At 45.5% G+C, this 15,889-nt stretch overlaps 1 protein-coding gene across 1 annotated transcript in view; it reads left to right on the top strand.

Annotated features, from left to right (window-relative positions):
• The first annotated feature begins 6,336 nt into the window (after positions 1-6,336).
• The window catches only part of GFRA1 (GDNF family receptor alpha 1), a 254,718-nt gene continuing 245,165 nt past the window's right edge, over positions 6,337-15,889 (top strand). Inside the window, exons 1-3 of the mRNA XM_056849616.1 lie at positions 6,337-6,413; positions 7,568-7,870; positions 9,392-9,475. Coding sequence (XP_056705594.1) covers positions 6,374-6,413; positions 7,568-7,870; positions 9,392-9,475 — 427 coding nt within the window. The 5' untranslated portion in view covers positions 6,337-6,373. The remainder of the gene's footprint in view (positions 6,414-7,567; positions 7,871-9,391; positions 9,476-15,889) is intronic.

Raw genomic sequence — 15,889 nt, 5'->3', positions numbered from 1 at the left:
CAATTAGTGATGACAAGGGAGGAAGTTTTAGAACTTACGGACAAAATGCAAACTCACAAATCACCAAGACCAGATAGTATCTATCCTAGAGTTCTTAAAGAACTCAAATGTGAAATTGCTGATCTTCTAAGTTATGCAACATGTCCCTACGATCAGCCTCTGTACTGGAGGACTGGAGAGTGGCCAATGTAACTCCCCCTTAAAAAAAAAAAGGGGTCCAGGGGGGATCTAGGAAATTACAAGTCTGTTAGGTTAATGTCTGTTCCAGGTAATTTGATGGAAAACATTATTAAAGATTAAATTGTCATGTGTATAGAACCGTGTTGGCGAACCTATGGCACGGGTGCCACTTCCGGCACGCGTAGCCCTTTCTGCCGGCACGCACTGTTCCTCCAAGCCGCTGGCCTTTCCGGCTCTGCCCCACCCCGGATGGGGGAGGCTGTAGCCCAGGGGTGGGGAACCTCCGACATCATTGGCGGTGGCCCCCCGGACTCTCCCACAGAAGCTGCCGCCATTGCCGCCGCTGGAGCGTGCGCAGCCAGCCAGGCGGGAGAGCGGGGAACAGAAGCTGAGAGCGCACACTCGGCACGGCCGGCGGCTTCTCCAGCGCCCTCTGGGCCTGTGCGGGCGGAGGGGCATGGCTGGTCGGTGGGTGCGAAGGAGGCGCCCTCTGCCCCACCCTGCTCGGCTCTCACAAGCCTGCCGCCGCGCCCCACCGAGTGGCAAATCCAAGGCAAAACCTCCCATGCATAAATGGCCTCTTTCTTTTTCTGTCTCCCTCTGTCCTTTCCTTTCTCTCCCTTGCTCCATTTCTTTCTCCCTTTCTCTCTCTTTTTCTTTCTTTCTCTCCCTCCCTTCCTTCCCTTTCCCCCTCCCTTCCCTTCTTTCCTTCCTTCCTTCCTTCTTTCCCTCCAGCGGCTTCTCTGGCACCCTCTGGGTCTGTGCGGGCGGAGGGGCGTGCAGTCCTATTCCACCTTTGAAGTTCCCACAAGCTATCCTCCAAACACCTTTCCATTTGTCTTGATATGTAGAGAGAAAACACTAAGGAACTAGTTGCCAATCTCCAGGAGATCTGCTGGAGATCTGCTATTACATGTGATCTCCAACCAATAGAGATCAGTTCCCCTGGAAAAAATTGCCACTTTGGCAATTGGACTCTATGGCACTGAAGTCCTTCCCCAAACCCCGCCCTCCTCAGGTGCCACCCCAAAAACCTCCCACTCATGGCGAAGAGGAACTTGGCAATCCTAGCCTCTCCCTCTGGGCCCCCTCTGGGGGTGGTATTCAGGTTACATTGCCGCATTGGCACTCAGCGATAAATAAGTGGGTTTTTGGTTGCAGTTTGGGCACTCGGTCTCTAAAAGGTTCGCCATCACTGGTATAGAAGGACAAGGTCTGCTGAATAAAAACCAACATGGCTTCTGCAATGGTAAGTCCTGTCTCATTAATCTTTTATTATTATTTGGTTATTTATAGTCCACCTTTCTTGCTGAGACTCAAGGTGGATTATATAGTTTGAAAGAACTTTTAGAGTTCTTTGAATGTGTCAATAAATGTGGATAAGAATGAGATGGTAGACATTGTTTATTTGGATTTCCAGAAGGCTTTTTACAAAGTCCCTCAGCCAAGATTCTTGAGTAAACTTCAGAGTCATGGGATAAGAAGATTGGAAATTGGCTCAAAAACAGGAAGCAGGGAATAGGAATAAATGATCAGTTCTTGCAATGGAAGGATGTGAGCAGTGAGGTCCCTCAAAGATCCATATTTGGACCAGTGCTTTTCAAGTAGTTCATAAATGACCTGGAGTTAGGGGTGAGTAATGAGGTGCCAAGTTTGCGGATTACACCAAATTATTTAAGGTGGTTAAGACAAAAACATATTGTGAAGAGCTCCAAAAGAATCTCTCCAAACTGGGGGAATGGAAATTAAAATGGCAAATGAGGTTCAATATGAGCAAATGTAAAGTGTTGCATATGGGGGCAAAAAAAATCCCAACTTCGCATATACATTGATGGGATCTGAGCTGGCGCCAACAGACCAAGAAAGGGACCTCGGGGTAGTAGTGGATAGCTTGATGAAAATGTCAACCCAGTGTGCAGCTGCAGTGCAAAAGGCAAATTCCATGCCTGTGAAAAAGGCAAATTAGCACAGGAGTAGAGAATAAAACTGCTGCTATCACGCTGCCCTTATACAAAGCTATGGTGATTTGTACTTGGAATATTGTGTACAGTTCTGCTCGCTGCACTTGAAAAAAGATCCTGTAAAGCTTGAAAAGGTGCAGAAAAGAGCAACCAAAATAATCGAGATTAGAACAGCTGCCCCATGAGGATCAGTTAAAACGCTTAGGGCTGTTTAGCCTAGAAAAAAGCCACGTAAGGGGAGACATGATAGAGGTTTATAAAATTATGCATGGTGTGGAGAGTGGACAGGGAGAAAAGTTTCCATAATGCTAGAACCTGGGGTCATCCACTGAAGCTGAAGGGAGATTCCGGACAGACAAAATGAAGTATTTCTTAACCCAGCATAAAAATTAATTTGTGGAACTGGCTGCAACAGGAAATGGTTATGACCGCCAACTCTGAAGGCTTTAAAAAGGGAGCAGACAAATTCATGGAGGACTGGGCTATAGGTGGCTACTACTCACAATGGATATCTACTCCCTCCAGTACCAGAGGTAGCATCCCTCTTTACTTCCTTTGCTAGGGAGCACAGGAAGGATGATGCTGATGCAGTCTTTCTGGTTGTGGGCTTCCTAGAGGCAGCTGGTTGGCCACGGCATGAACAGATTGCTGGATTAGATGGGCCTTTGGTCTGATTCAACGTGGCTCTTCATATGTTATGTTAAACATTGTTTTCATGATAAAGAGTAAAAATATTGAAGTGAATAAGATTTTTTTCCATTCTCTTGCCCAGAATAGTTGTGAGGATTTGCTATTCTCTTCTGCTTCCTTGTGAATTCCAAAACATCTGTAAATTTTGAAGACCTAAGGTTTTGCTGCATGTGTCTATATGGGATACGACCTGGAACTGACACCCAATTTGCATATTTTATCAAGATAGTTTTGGAGCATCTCTGTAAGTAGCAAGTGTGTGAAAACAACTAACAGCTCTGCTTGAACCATCTGTCATGAAGTTGTGACATATGTTTGCTTTGTTTATTCAGGAGCCAAGTGTAAATTGATACACTGAACTAGTATTTGGCTGAAACGATGGTGTATCTGTGCGCGTATCAGAACTGCAAGTCTATGCATACATCTCTAAGCCTCATGAAATTTTCAAGAGCTCTGTTGCTCACAGAAAATTCTGCACATTTTACATGGCTACAAGTCAAGCATACAACAGATTTTTTGGTAGTACAATTCACTGGGCTTCTCCTGAAGCCTTCACTTCACTAAAGTGGAATTTAAATACTCTGCTCCTCTAAAGGGCAGCTGATGGTCAGAAACCATTCGGTTGTATTTTTCCTCTACACCTTGCTTGACTTAAATTTTTCCAATCCCATATACCATCACTCTTTCCTAGAAGTTAAAAATGATCCAAGCGACACTTTTTGCATTGGGTGATGCAAAAACACTAAATTAAGAATTGGCGGGTCACTGGTAGGGTTGCCAACCTCCAGGTACTTAGCACGGGAAAGTGGTACACAAATGCACATAAACAGGTTGCAAAAAACACGTCTATAATGAGTAATGAAGATGGAAAGAACAAAACAAGTGTACAACATGAAAGCTTAGCAACTAAGTGATTGGTTATATACAAATATACAAGTAAGCATGAAACAGTCTATTGGTGTGTATCTGGAGGCAAAAAGTCCTCTTCTGAGTTTCAAAATTAATCAGTTCAGCAGGATATCCAATAGTAGGTATAAATCCAAAAGCTAGGGGACGGCCGTTTCACATTCGTTTCTTCAGCCCCACATTGCATTATTCATTTTGTAGTAAGTCAATTACATATACAAGTCCATTTCAATTCAACATTCTTCAGCAGCACTGTCAACAGGTTCCCAATGGGATACCCCATTGGAGGCCCTCCCTTCCCCAAACCCCGCCCTCCTCAGGCTCCGCTCCAGAAATCTCCAGGGATTTCCCAACCCAGAGCTGGCAACCCTAGTCACTACCGTAGTAGCAATAAATCAGAGCAGATGGGGTTTCACCCTTACGAAGAACTAATAGCCCTGTTGCAAAGCGTGCACTGATGCATTTCTTTAGGCGAAGCGAGAGTCATTTCCTAAAGGCCCCGGGCTGCGAGGGAAGTTCCACAACGCTTTGATGTCTTTTCATCTCCCAACGACCCGCGGGTCAGGGCCGCCCCTTGTTTGCGGCCCCGATCCCCCACGCAACATAGACGGCGCCTAGAGGAGCGGCAGCAAGTTTCCAGTACCCAGCCGCCGGGAGGGGAGCTCCTCGGGAGGAGGTCCCTCGCCGCCAGGCTTCCGCCGGGAGCTTTTCTCTTCTGTGGGGGCCGGTCTGCCGGTCAAGCAACGGAGAGGAGTCAACTTTGCAGAGTGGAAATTTGCCTTGGCTACTCCCCCGGCTCGCAGTCCCGGAGTTGGGGAAGAAATGGGTCCTGGGCGTTCCCAGGCCACGTTTCTGTTTAGTTGCATCAGTATCCAAAGTCGCCCCCCCAGGGCGCTTTCACACATGCTGAACAATGCACTTGCAATCCACTTTAACAATTTGCCATTGATGCATGGGAGCTTTTGCCTTGGATTTGCACCTCTTTAGACGCACATTTCCCCCATCTAAATACTCAACAAGAAGCCCCCATGCAGACCATTTATGCACGGGAGGTTTTGCTTTGGATTGGCCGCTCTCTAGATGCACGAATTCTCAAAACTGCATGGGGGCTTATTGTTGAGCTCTGAGAATTTAGATGGGGGAAAATGTGCATCTAGAGAGTGGCACATCCAAAGCAAAACCTCCCGTGCATCAATGGCCCAATAGTTTGCAAATGGATTTTGCCGTTTTCCCTAGTCAAATCCAGCTGCTTGCTTTGTTATTTTATGCTGGCCATTCCGGCTGGTTCACAGTGGGTCGCCGTGTTAGTCTGTCTGCAGTAGTAGAAAAGGGCCAGAGTCCAGTAGCACCTTAAAGACTAACGAAAATATTTCCTGGCAGGGTATGAGCTTTCGTGAGCCACAGCTCACTTCTTCAGATACCGCTAGAACGTGAATCCATCTGTCTTTAAGTAGAGGAGAGTGATTGGTTCTTGTGGGTTATCCGGGCTGTGTGACCGTGGCTTTGGTATTTTCTTTCCTGACGTTTCGCCAGCAGCTGTGGCCGGCATCTTCCGAGGAGTCACCCTGAAGGACAGTGAATTCAGACAAGCATCAGTATGTCAATGTGAACAGTATGTCAACGTGCATCGCAGGCGTGACGGGATTAGGTGCGGCATGCAGAAGAGTCTGTGATGTCCAGGGGAGAGATGGGTTGCAAAGTGCATTGGAAGGGCATTGTCCGGCCCGGGCGAAAGCGCCCCCAGTCCCCGTCCCCCATCCCACCCCCGTTGGGGGCACGTTGCTCCGGATTGCAGAGAGCGCCGCTTGCAGTTTTTCCCGGTTACTGAAACCGGAGCGGTTGGGGGGGGGGAGAGGGAGACGCGAACTTTTGCGAGGGGCCCCGGCTGCTGCGCGCCCCTCGCCTCTCCCTGGCAGAGGGGACCCATTTGCCCCTGCCGGAGCCCGCCCGGCTCCGCTCGCTGCGCGCCCCTCCTTCTCCGACAGAGGGGGCCGCGCCTCCGCCTTCCTCCCCGCCCGCCGGTCCCAATGAACGAGGCGCAGCGAAGCTCCTTAGAAGCCACCAGCCCAGCCTGCGCACTTGGGCATAGGGGAAGGGACGCGCGGCAGCGTTGACTTGGAGGCGCCTGCAAAGGAGGAGGAGGAAGAGGAAGAGAGAGGGGTTTCCCCGGAGTGGTCTTGGGGGGTGGCGGCGGGACGGGGGACGAGCGCCTGGATTTTTTTTTGGTTCCCCCCCCCCCGGTCTCTTTCTTAGGAGTCCCTCCCCGGGAGGAAAAAAAAAAGTGCTGCCCCCCCAAAAGAGGCAGGCGAAGCTCCTGCTCTGCCTCCCCTCCCCTCTCATTGAGAAAGCGACGCTTCTGCGGTCCAGGATGCTGGGATGTGAGCTCTAAGCGGGAAGTCTGTCTCTCCCCCCCTTCTTTTTTTTCCCGGAGTGGGGGGGTCGAGGCGTCGCTCTCCCTGGTCCTCCCTGCGGAGCGGAGCGAGAGGAGGGCGGGGAAGGGGCATTTCCCGTGGCAGCTCGATGGATACGGACTTGGGGGCTTTGGAAGCTGCCTGGCTGGGAAGCTCTGCCTGCTGATCGCCTTTCGCCGCGCCAAGCGGAGGCTCGCCCGGGGGAACGAGCCGCGGATCGGCAAGATGCCCCTGGCCACCTTCTACTTCGTGTTGCCCCTCATGGGTAAGTGTCTGCAGTACAGCCCGCTGCACCCTTATGCGTGCTGATTTGCCAGCTTGCTCTTGTAAGGGCGGACGCTGAAGTTGTCTGTAGTAGGTTTTTTTTTTTTGCCTCTCATCCTTTTGCGTGGACCGTGCCCAGGTAAAGCTCGCAAAGGTACCCTCCACAGCATCGCCCCGGATTTTAGCAAGTTGGAAGGGAAACTTTCTGATAATTGCTCATCTTTGGCGACTGAACATCAAGGGAAGTGGGGGATCTTCTTCTGTGAGAGAAACAGAAGACGCTCCAAAATTGTTTTTTTTTGGGGGGGGGTCTCAAATCTGGACCGTTTTGACAGTAGGCATGATGTGTGTGTTTGTGTGTGTGTACACATGCCTGCATGTTCTCGACAGCAAGAAAGGAAATAAGGAAGTACGTTCACTACAATCGCTCTTGCTTTCTGCAGTGAAATCTTAGTGGTTGGAGAGAAATCTGGAACAAAACCAGGGTCAGTTTTTACCTTTCCGGTGGAAGATGGGGTAAGGGCAAGCCTTTCAAAGGAGGCTGGTGGAGTGCGAAGCGTTCTCATCTGGCCGTTTGCGAATGTCGATTGGAAGCACAGCAAAGCCTTTGTGGAAACTGAGGGCGCATCTTGAGCCCATCACTGCTGTTTGAAATGCATGAAGGGGAAGTGTATTTAATTGAGGCAAGAGAGGAACAAATCTTTGGCTGTGCAAGTTAACCTCTGTGGTATTTTTCTAGCCTCGAGTCAGCCAAGCAGGCTTCTCGTCAGCTAAAAGTAGTTACTTTTCTGCAGACTCCTAAGGAAGAAGATCCTGGGAGCAAAAGCTCAATTATCCCCCAAACTCTTTGGCTTGTATGGTGGGAAGCTGGAATGGGGTTGGCGGGGGTGGGGGAGGGTTGGCTATATTATTGACTACTGAGACATTTGTTTGTTAGGAAGAGAGATTAGAGCCCTTGGTGATTCAGCTGCTTGAAGGATGCTCAGCTTTTCGGGGACTCCCTGAGAAAAGGAGCTGGAATAAAGGGTTGTGCTCTTTTTCTTTGGAATGGTTTTAGTTGGACAGCAATTCTTGCTGTTCCTAGGATGGATGCCTCTCTCCTCACAGCCTCCCAGGGACTTTCCCCTGACGTCTTTTGCGCTCTTTTCCTTGTAGAGGTGCTCTTGTCCGCAGAAGTGAGCGGGCTGCTTGGCGGGGACCGCCTGGACTGCGTGAAAGCCAGCGACCAGTGCCTCAAGGAGCAGAGCTGCAGCACGAAATATAGGACGCTGAGGCAGTGTGTGGCCGGCAAAGAGAGCAACTTCAGCCGGGCCACGGGCCTGGAGGCCAAGGACGAGTGCAAGAGCGCCATGGAGGCCCTCAAGCAGAAGTCGCTCTACAACTGCCGCTGCAAGAGGGGCATGAAGAAGGAGAAGAACTGCCTGCGCATTTACTGGAGCATGTACCAAAGCTTACAGGGTATGTGGCAAAACATTCCCCGTTCCCCTCCGTTGAGGGGTTTTCCCCTCTGGCTGACAGTCCCCCCCCCCTCAGGTGACTTCCCCGTCCCCCTTGCGTTCTTCATCAGCCAAGGAAGGACCTTTTCGTGTTGCCCAGCTTGAGCAGCTGTTGCTGCTCCATCCGCCTGTTGTTGGGAAATGCAGAATAAAAGATTTCCTCCAGGGGGACTCAGTTGACCTTTGTAAACTGAAGTCAAAAGATTAGGGTATTGTTGAGCGCAAAAGTCTGCAAGGCCTTCTGCTAGGTGCTGTGCTTCCCCACCTCCTTGCCCCAAGAAGGGCTTTAAACATTTGTTAATGAGATCTAATTTCAGGGGTCGCTCCTCAACCACTCTGTCAAACTGGAGTTAATTGTTTCCTAACTGCCCTGCAAGGGCTGTGTTGAAAAGTAGCTCCCTTTCCATGTGTGTGAACATCCAGGAGGAAAGAGATCTTTTGAGAAAAGGGTTTTGTTTTTTTGGTACTTTAGGTAACATTTAGGTGCCGTGTGGGGACGGCATACTAATAGTCCAGTATTAGAGTAGCCAAAACATTCATCGATTCCTGCTACAGCCGGACTGCTAATACAATTTTGAACTCTAACCTTTGGTTGATTTAGAATTAAGGGCCCTGTACTGTTGTCCTTGGGATCTTAATGTGCCTTTTAATATCTTCTTTGATGCTTCCATACCTGTGGGGCTTAATTGAAATCGATATTTTATTCAATCACAACAGTGAATAATTTAATGACTCTGGATTTATTAGCTGTAGCTTTCACACTAAATGATGTGTATTACTGGATATTTTGGCTGTATATTGCTTCCTATCACTCCTTACCATAGAATTGTTACTTTCAAAGTATTCAGGTCTTGTTGGCTGTTCTTTGGCCAAGTAACAGATTATTGCAGCTAAATGCAAACTAAATTGTAATTGTGAGTATACAGGGGAATTTTTTCTTGGTCTGCCTTTCCCCTGCTGTAATTGCTCATGCAGGCAGGACAGCCACAAGTAACCTGTTCACGTTTTCTTTTTGATTTCATGTTAGGGGATGTCAGTGAAGAGTTACTGACAAGAAGCATCTCTCAAAAAGCTCAAGGACTTTCAAAAAATAAACTTTGAGAACATCAACTGTTGAGATTGGTAAAGAAACCAGATTTTAACGTCATCTGGTTTAGCATAAGTTGCAGTGTAGAAAGTCTAAAAAAGATCCTCTGCTGAGTAATAATTCTGAGGCGACCAAACTGTTGAGCATTTGGTGTGATGGTTTCTGTCATCCACAAGGCTAACAGAGGGGCATGAAGAGGCTTCTGGTAGAGTCTCATAGAAAGGGAGTACAAGGAGATGAGAACTGGTCCACATCCTAGAGAGGAGGCTGTGGTCAAATGGGGAGAATAATCAACAGTTGACTGGTGGGATGTAGGCTAGAGCTTCTGGATATATTCAGGTTTCAAAACATAACAAAGAGCTAAAAGAAGAACCTCCTATTTTTTATTGTCTTTAGGAAATGACTTGCTTGAAGAGTCACCTTATGAACCAGTTAACAGCAGACTGTCGGACATTATGAGGCTAGCACCCGTCCTGTCAGGTAAACACTTTTATGATTGTTGTGCTCCAGTGTGGGCTACTAGTTAAATCATTTCCGTGTGGCTAAGGAGAGTTCTCTCAGAACATGGAGTAAGATGTTTTCTTCTGTTTAAAAACCAGCCCAGCTGGATTTTGGACTTGGAAAATATAAACCATAGCAAGGCTGCCCGTTCTGTGCATTCTGTCGGTGTGAACTCATTTGCTCTGGTATAATTGCTAGATTCTGTAAACCACAGACTGTGGGTGAGACCGCACTGCCTGTTCATCGTTTAGTTATTGCAGTGTCAGCATGTGCAAAAGAGCATCGCGGGCCCAGCTCCACAGAGGGAGCATTCTTGTCAGCTGGCAGCACTGCAAATGCAGTGCTTTTCTGGAGGAGCAGTTCATACACTTATTTGTGAGTCATGAGGAGCTTAAGCATCCAGTGACGTACATGTATGTGTGAATAAGCCAGTGTGTCATTGGTCTTTATGGGAAATGATAATTTACTTTCCCCCTAGTATATGCAACTGTTGTTTGAGCCACTCATTGTTGTATTCTGTACACGTAGAATGTAAAAAGAGTGCGTTGTAATTCTTATCCTGAAAAAAAAAGTCCTGTTCTCCTCACCCCCCTTCATTCAGTTCCTGGAATGGAAAAAGAAAAGAACAGCTAAATACACCTGTAGGTGGCAATCTGATTCTCTGCCTTCAGAATTTAAAATGCCACAGTTTTTTGTTAATGTGGTCGATGCAGGATTGAGACAAAGGCAAATGTGATCATTCTTTCAACTGTTTTAAGAGAGGCAAAAATGAGTTCCTTTTAAAAGTGGTAGATAACAAATGAAGACTTTCCCGTTTTGTTGGCACTATTAGTCTTAGAGTTCTTTCACTTGTTCGGCTTTCAACAAGTTTCCTTTATGTGATTATTCAGGCTAAGCCTCACAGTAATTGTGTAGAATGGAATGGGGTACACTGCTTGTGCTTCCAGACTTAAATTGCATTTCTTCTGGATCAGAAATATTTACTGGTGCCACATATTTTAAGCATCACCGGAATCCTGCAGCCTAAGGTCAATATTCAAGGCTAGAATTCACTGCCTGTATGAAATACAACATTTCTCTTGTAAGCTGATGATATCATATCTAAGTATAATCAGCCACTGTCACCCTCACATGCTTGCACTCAAGGGTTCAATTCCTGGGTGAAGATAGCAGCTCCTTTGCCCAGACTGTACCAGAGAAAAGGCCTAAAACACCAGAGCAACAAAGTGCCCGGATAAATGGTATAGAGAGGAAATTGTTTCTTGAAGCCAATCCAAATAAGTAACACATGCCAGCTTTATCTGAATAAGCCAGTGAAAACCTTGCATACTGAGCTCATAGATCCTTTATAATCTGTTTAAGATAAAATTTTGATCTGTCTTTTAAAAATTATTTAATATGAATGCAGGTGCCTTTTCTGCCTCAGATCTGATCTATTTCTTTTTTTAAAAAAAAATTGTTAAGGAGTTAAACCCCATAACTGTCTGCCGCAGCAGTTATGTAATAGACACACAATTCTAACAGCTGTAATTATTCTGGAGCTGATAGGTATGATCTGTTTATTCCTATTGGATCTGTTTTATATTATTCCACCTGGGATTTCCCCTCATTTAAGTGTAATGTTCAGATCTGCAAGATTAGTTTGAGAGAAAAGGATATACTATAGACATTTCACTGGCTTAGACTTTACTGTGGATATGGTAAAAATGTTCTAATATTTTGAAATCTGTAATAGTAGATAGCTCTTAATGATCCTTCTACTGAATAGCTATATTAATTCCTTGAAGCCCTGCACACTTCACTCTTTCCAGCTCACTGCCTATATAAGCAGGCAGTGAATATATACTGTTTTGATTTTTGCTGATCTGATTAGCAAAACTTGCTTAAGGCAATGTTTATATCTGCGCTTCTGCCAAACTTGGTCAGTGTTTACATTGCCTTAAGTAAATTTTTGATATATACAGGGGGTTGTACATATCTTGTGAGACCCGTTGTGTGTGCCTTCTGTGTAGCTTTTCTTTACTGTGATCAGAGCAGGTTCATTAATAATTTAGGAGAGGCAGTTTGGGAAATCTCCGCAACTGCCTTTAAGGATAATTATTGAACGAACAGTAGATGGAGGAAAGTGAATTGGTCATTCCTCTTACTTAGCATATGTTTCTTCAACAAATGTGGCCTCTTGATGACCCCAGCAATCCTTACACTTTGATTTATGCAATTTTTATTAAAATATTTACAGAATAAGGTTGTTCTGTAGCTTCAGCTGCAGTCATGTGAGTTGATGCTGCTGCGGTGAAAAGGGAATCTTATGCTGGGCACGTGGGGTTCGGTCATGCGAGCTCCGCTTTTAAACGTGCTTTATTGCTCCATTTGGTGGATATCGTGTATGAGACCAAGGAGAGGCAGAATCATGCTAATAGTCCTTTGGTGGTTGTGCATGCAAGAAGCCATCAGTATCTGCCTGTATGAGAGGGGAGGATTTAAGCGAGTACTCTCCTCGCAGCAGGGTAGTGTAAGTTGTGATGTCATGAGGACAGGTCACGTCCTTTTGCATTACCTAACCAGGTGCAGCGTGGTGTGGTGGTTAGAGTGTCGGTCTAGGACCTGGGAGATTCAGGCTCACATCTCCGCTCCCCTATGGAAGCTCATGGGATGGCCTTGGCAAGCCACTCTCATCCTCATCTACCTCACAGGGTTGTTGTGAAGATAAACTGGAGGAGGGGAAGGTGATGTTGTAAAGCCGCTTTGGGTCTCACTGAAGAGAAACATGGGGCATGAATAAATTTAAGCAGAGGATAAATACATTTAAGTAATTTTGAGAAAACTAGTGCCAGGTCTTATTCATGTTGATTGAAGCTTGTAAACATAGAATGCTATTGTTGAAGGCTTTCACGGTCAGAGTTCATTGGTTCTTGTGGGTTATCCGGGCTGTGTGACCGTGGTCTTGGTATTTTCTTTCCTGACGTTTCGCCAGCAGCTGTGGCAGGCATCTTCAGAGAAGTAACACTGAAGGACAGTGTCTCGTCCACTAAAATCTAGAATGCTATATTTTAGTGTTTGAATGAACACTGTACATTGATATCTAAACTGTTGAGGTAAATAAGTGGCAACACTGAACCTGCTTCTTCCATGTATCCAGTTATCACCTGAAGTCAGGCCTGCTTAACTACAGAGAGGAGGCCTGTCTTGTAAAAAGTGCATGGACAGGTCACATGGCCACTGAACCGAGGGTTTTACAAGTAGAGTTGCTGGATCCCTCTTCGCCACTGGCGGAAGGTTTTTGGGGCAGAGCCTGAGGAGGGCAGAGTTTGGGGAGGGGAGGGACTTCAATGCCATAGAGTCCAATTGCCAAAGCGGCCATTTTCTCCAGGTGAACTGATCTCTATCGGCTGGAGATCAGTTGTAATAGCAGGAGATCTCCAGCTAGTACCTGGAGGTTGGCAACCCTATTTACAAGCCTTGCAGATTTTGCCATTCTTCTCTACAGCGGAATGCATGTTAATACCTTGAGTGGAAGAGGCTTCCTTTTCAGCATGCTTTGAGTTGAATACAATGCCTGTTGAAATAAAACCTTTGGGCATTGGTTGGTTGGTCGGTGCCTGTATTTCTATACTGTAGTTTTGCATCATATTTTTAATTGTGTCACTTTCACCTAGCAAGTCAAGTTTATTGTATAAGACCATAGGTCATTACAATGTAAAAACAATATAACAACAATTTTAAAATATACCAGCCAACATAATCAAAAGGAATACATTAAAATACACCTGTTCCGTTCTGTCCAGCTTTCCACAATTTATATTTGTTTCTCTCTGATTTTCTTGGGTGCCAAGCCATAGAGTACCATTTTTTGGGAAATATAGGGATCCTTATTTGATGGCGGATTAATTAATCTATCGGCATCAGATGATGATTGCAATGCAGGTAGAATATTTGCCAAAAACTTGTTTCGGGGTTCAATAATAGTGTCACTTTGCCTTGTGGTCATGTCTATAAGCCACCAGGGGCTAAATGGTAAAAGCAGGTTATAAAAGTTTTAAATTAATAAATAAAATACCATTTTTGCCAAGAGAATCATGGGTGGAATTTTCTCTTTGTTGCTATTCAGACATTGCAAAAGCATGGGGGCCCCTCTCATGTGAGCCCATGCTGCTTGGGTATGGTGTTTGACCAAAGCAAACTGTGGGCCTTGTAGATGCTGTGGGTTGTTCCCAAATGATTGTCACATGGCAACACCTAGGTAATAATTTGCCCAATCACTTGGCTGCTTCTCTCATACTCTCCAGCTGTGTCATGGTCACACAGCTGCGTACGTTCCAGTTCCGTTCAGGTGTCGTAGATCTGGTTTTCATTGTCAACAGTAGAGCTAACTGTTCACAGATTTCCCGTAAATGAAAACCAAGTAAGCAATTTCAATAAGAGGTTTCCAGGTAAGTGACCATACAGTAAGACAGAAAAAAAAGCTACTAATTATGCAGCAGAGCCTTATCAGCTGAAACTGCCCCTGCATATAAATTCTCATGCTGTCAGACATTATCTTGGCCAGTTTTACTTAATCCCAGTGGCAAGGTGCTATAAGCATGGGGAGAGGTGCAGATTGTATGATGTTATTAGCTTTGCCGGAGTCATTGCCACTTAACTGAACTACAAATGCAAATGTAAGCACAATTACACCTTTCTAAACCCAGGGTCATGTAGGCGTAGTCCTGAGAATAATGGCCTTTAAAATAATGTACAAGTTGATAGTGGTTTTTCTGTTTCGTGGGTGTTAAATAAATTGTTAGAAAGCCCTCTGCTTCTTGATCTTTAGAAAGGGTTTTTATGCATGTGGCCAAGAGCCTAGAATCATAGAGTTGGAAGGGACCATACAGGCCATCTAGTCCAACGCCCTGCTTAATGGAGGATAAGCCTAGAGCATCCCTGGCAAGTGCTTGACCAGCCTCTGCTTAAAGACTGCCAGTGAGGGGGAGCTCACCATCTCCCTAGGTAGCTGTTTCAACTGTCGATCAATCCTTACTGTAAATTTTTTCCCCTAATATACAGTCAGTACTTTTCCACCTGCAATTTAAACCCATAATTGCGAGTCCTATCCTCTTGTGCCAACAGGAACAGCTCCCTGCCCTCCTCTAAGTAACAGCTCTTCAAATACTTAAAGAGAGCAATCATGTCCCCCCTCAACCTCCTTGTATATCAGAAGCAGCTTCTGGTACAACCTGAAACGTAAAATGCCCAGTGCCATGCCATTCTGCACAGATCTCTGAATTGGAGCCACTATCCATTGGATCCATTTGTGACAGTAATGTGATTAAATAATCCATCACAGAAATATCTGTATTGTAGGGCAATAAAAATGTGAATAAGATACAAAGGTACATATATTTGCTTATATATTGCTTTAAAACATTGCTCCAATTGAATGAGGCTGTTACGTGACAGCTCCTGTTTGTGAGAGCCTGGGTTGGGGCAAGATGTACTTCTATTCCCTCCCACCCCCGGTCAAGTTACATCTGGCTTATGGTGACCCGTGGTGGGGTTTTCAAGGTAAGAGGCATTCAGAGGTGGTTTGCCATTGCCTTCCTCTGCATAGTGATCCTGGTGTTTTTGGTGGTCTCCCATCCAAATACTTGCCAAAGTCAACCCTGCTTAGCTTCTGAGATGTGATGAGATCAGGCCAGCCTGGGTTATTCAGGTCAAGGTACTTCTATTAATCAGAATTTATTCAAGAGGTTTGAGATGGTTACGAACTCATTCTTATAAGACAATATTGTTAAACTGGCAGGTAGAACTCATATTTTGATAGTAGCATCACTGTGCCTTTATACGCATTTCTAAAAATAAAATCAATTCAAGAAACATAGAACATAAGAATCTTTATTGAAGCATAAAAATCACATGTTCCTTTCAGCAGCAAAGCATATAAAGTTTATATCTTTGATTTGCATTTTGACTGAGTTGGAAATAAGCATCAGAATCCTGTTGGTAATATTGGATCAGGATATTCATTAATATTTTAGGAAGCTACTGATTATTAAAGGGTACTGGAATTGACAGATAAATTAGATGTGTGTACCAGTGTGTACCAGCTTACCTAGTATCTTGATCCTGTTTAGATGTCTAATGTCTAACCATCACTCTTAAGGTGCCGCTTTAACTTTTTCTACAAGTTTCATATGATAGGCAATGGGTCAGAACTCTAGGTCACTCTTAAACTCTTATTAGTTCTGTACAAATGGTGCTGGGTATCCAGAGAAATTTTCAAGACACACACAAAGGGAGTTGTAAGTATTAATGATGTTTTCCAGATGCCACTGAGACAGGTTCTGATGCTTGCTCATGGAGACCTTGCAAAGATGCTTGGACCTGCCTGTGCAAGTTTGTGAACCCCATATTGGC

This window comes from Euleptes europaea, chromosome 5 (genome assembly GCF_029931775.1).
Source record: "Euleptes europaea isolate rEulEur1 chromosome 5, rEulEur1.hap1, whole genome shotgun sequence".
Lineage (NCBI taxonomy): Eukaryota > Metazoa > Chordata > Lepidosauria > Squamata > Sphaerodactylidae > Euleptes > Euleptes europaea.
Note: the sequence above shows the minus strand (reverse complement) of the source record. Positions and strands in the feature narration are given on the sequence as shown.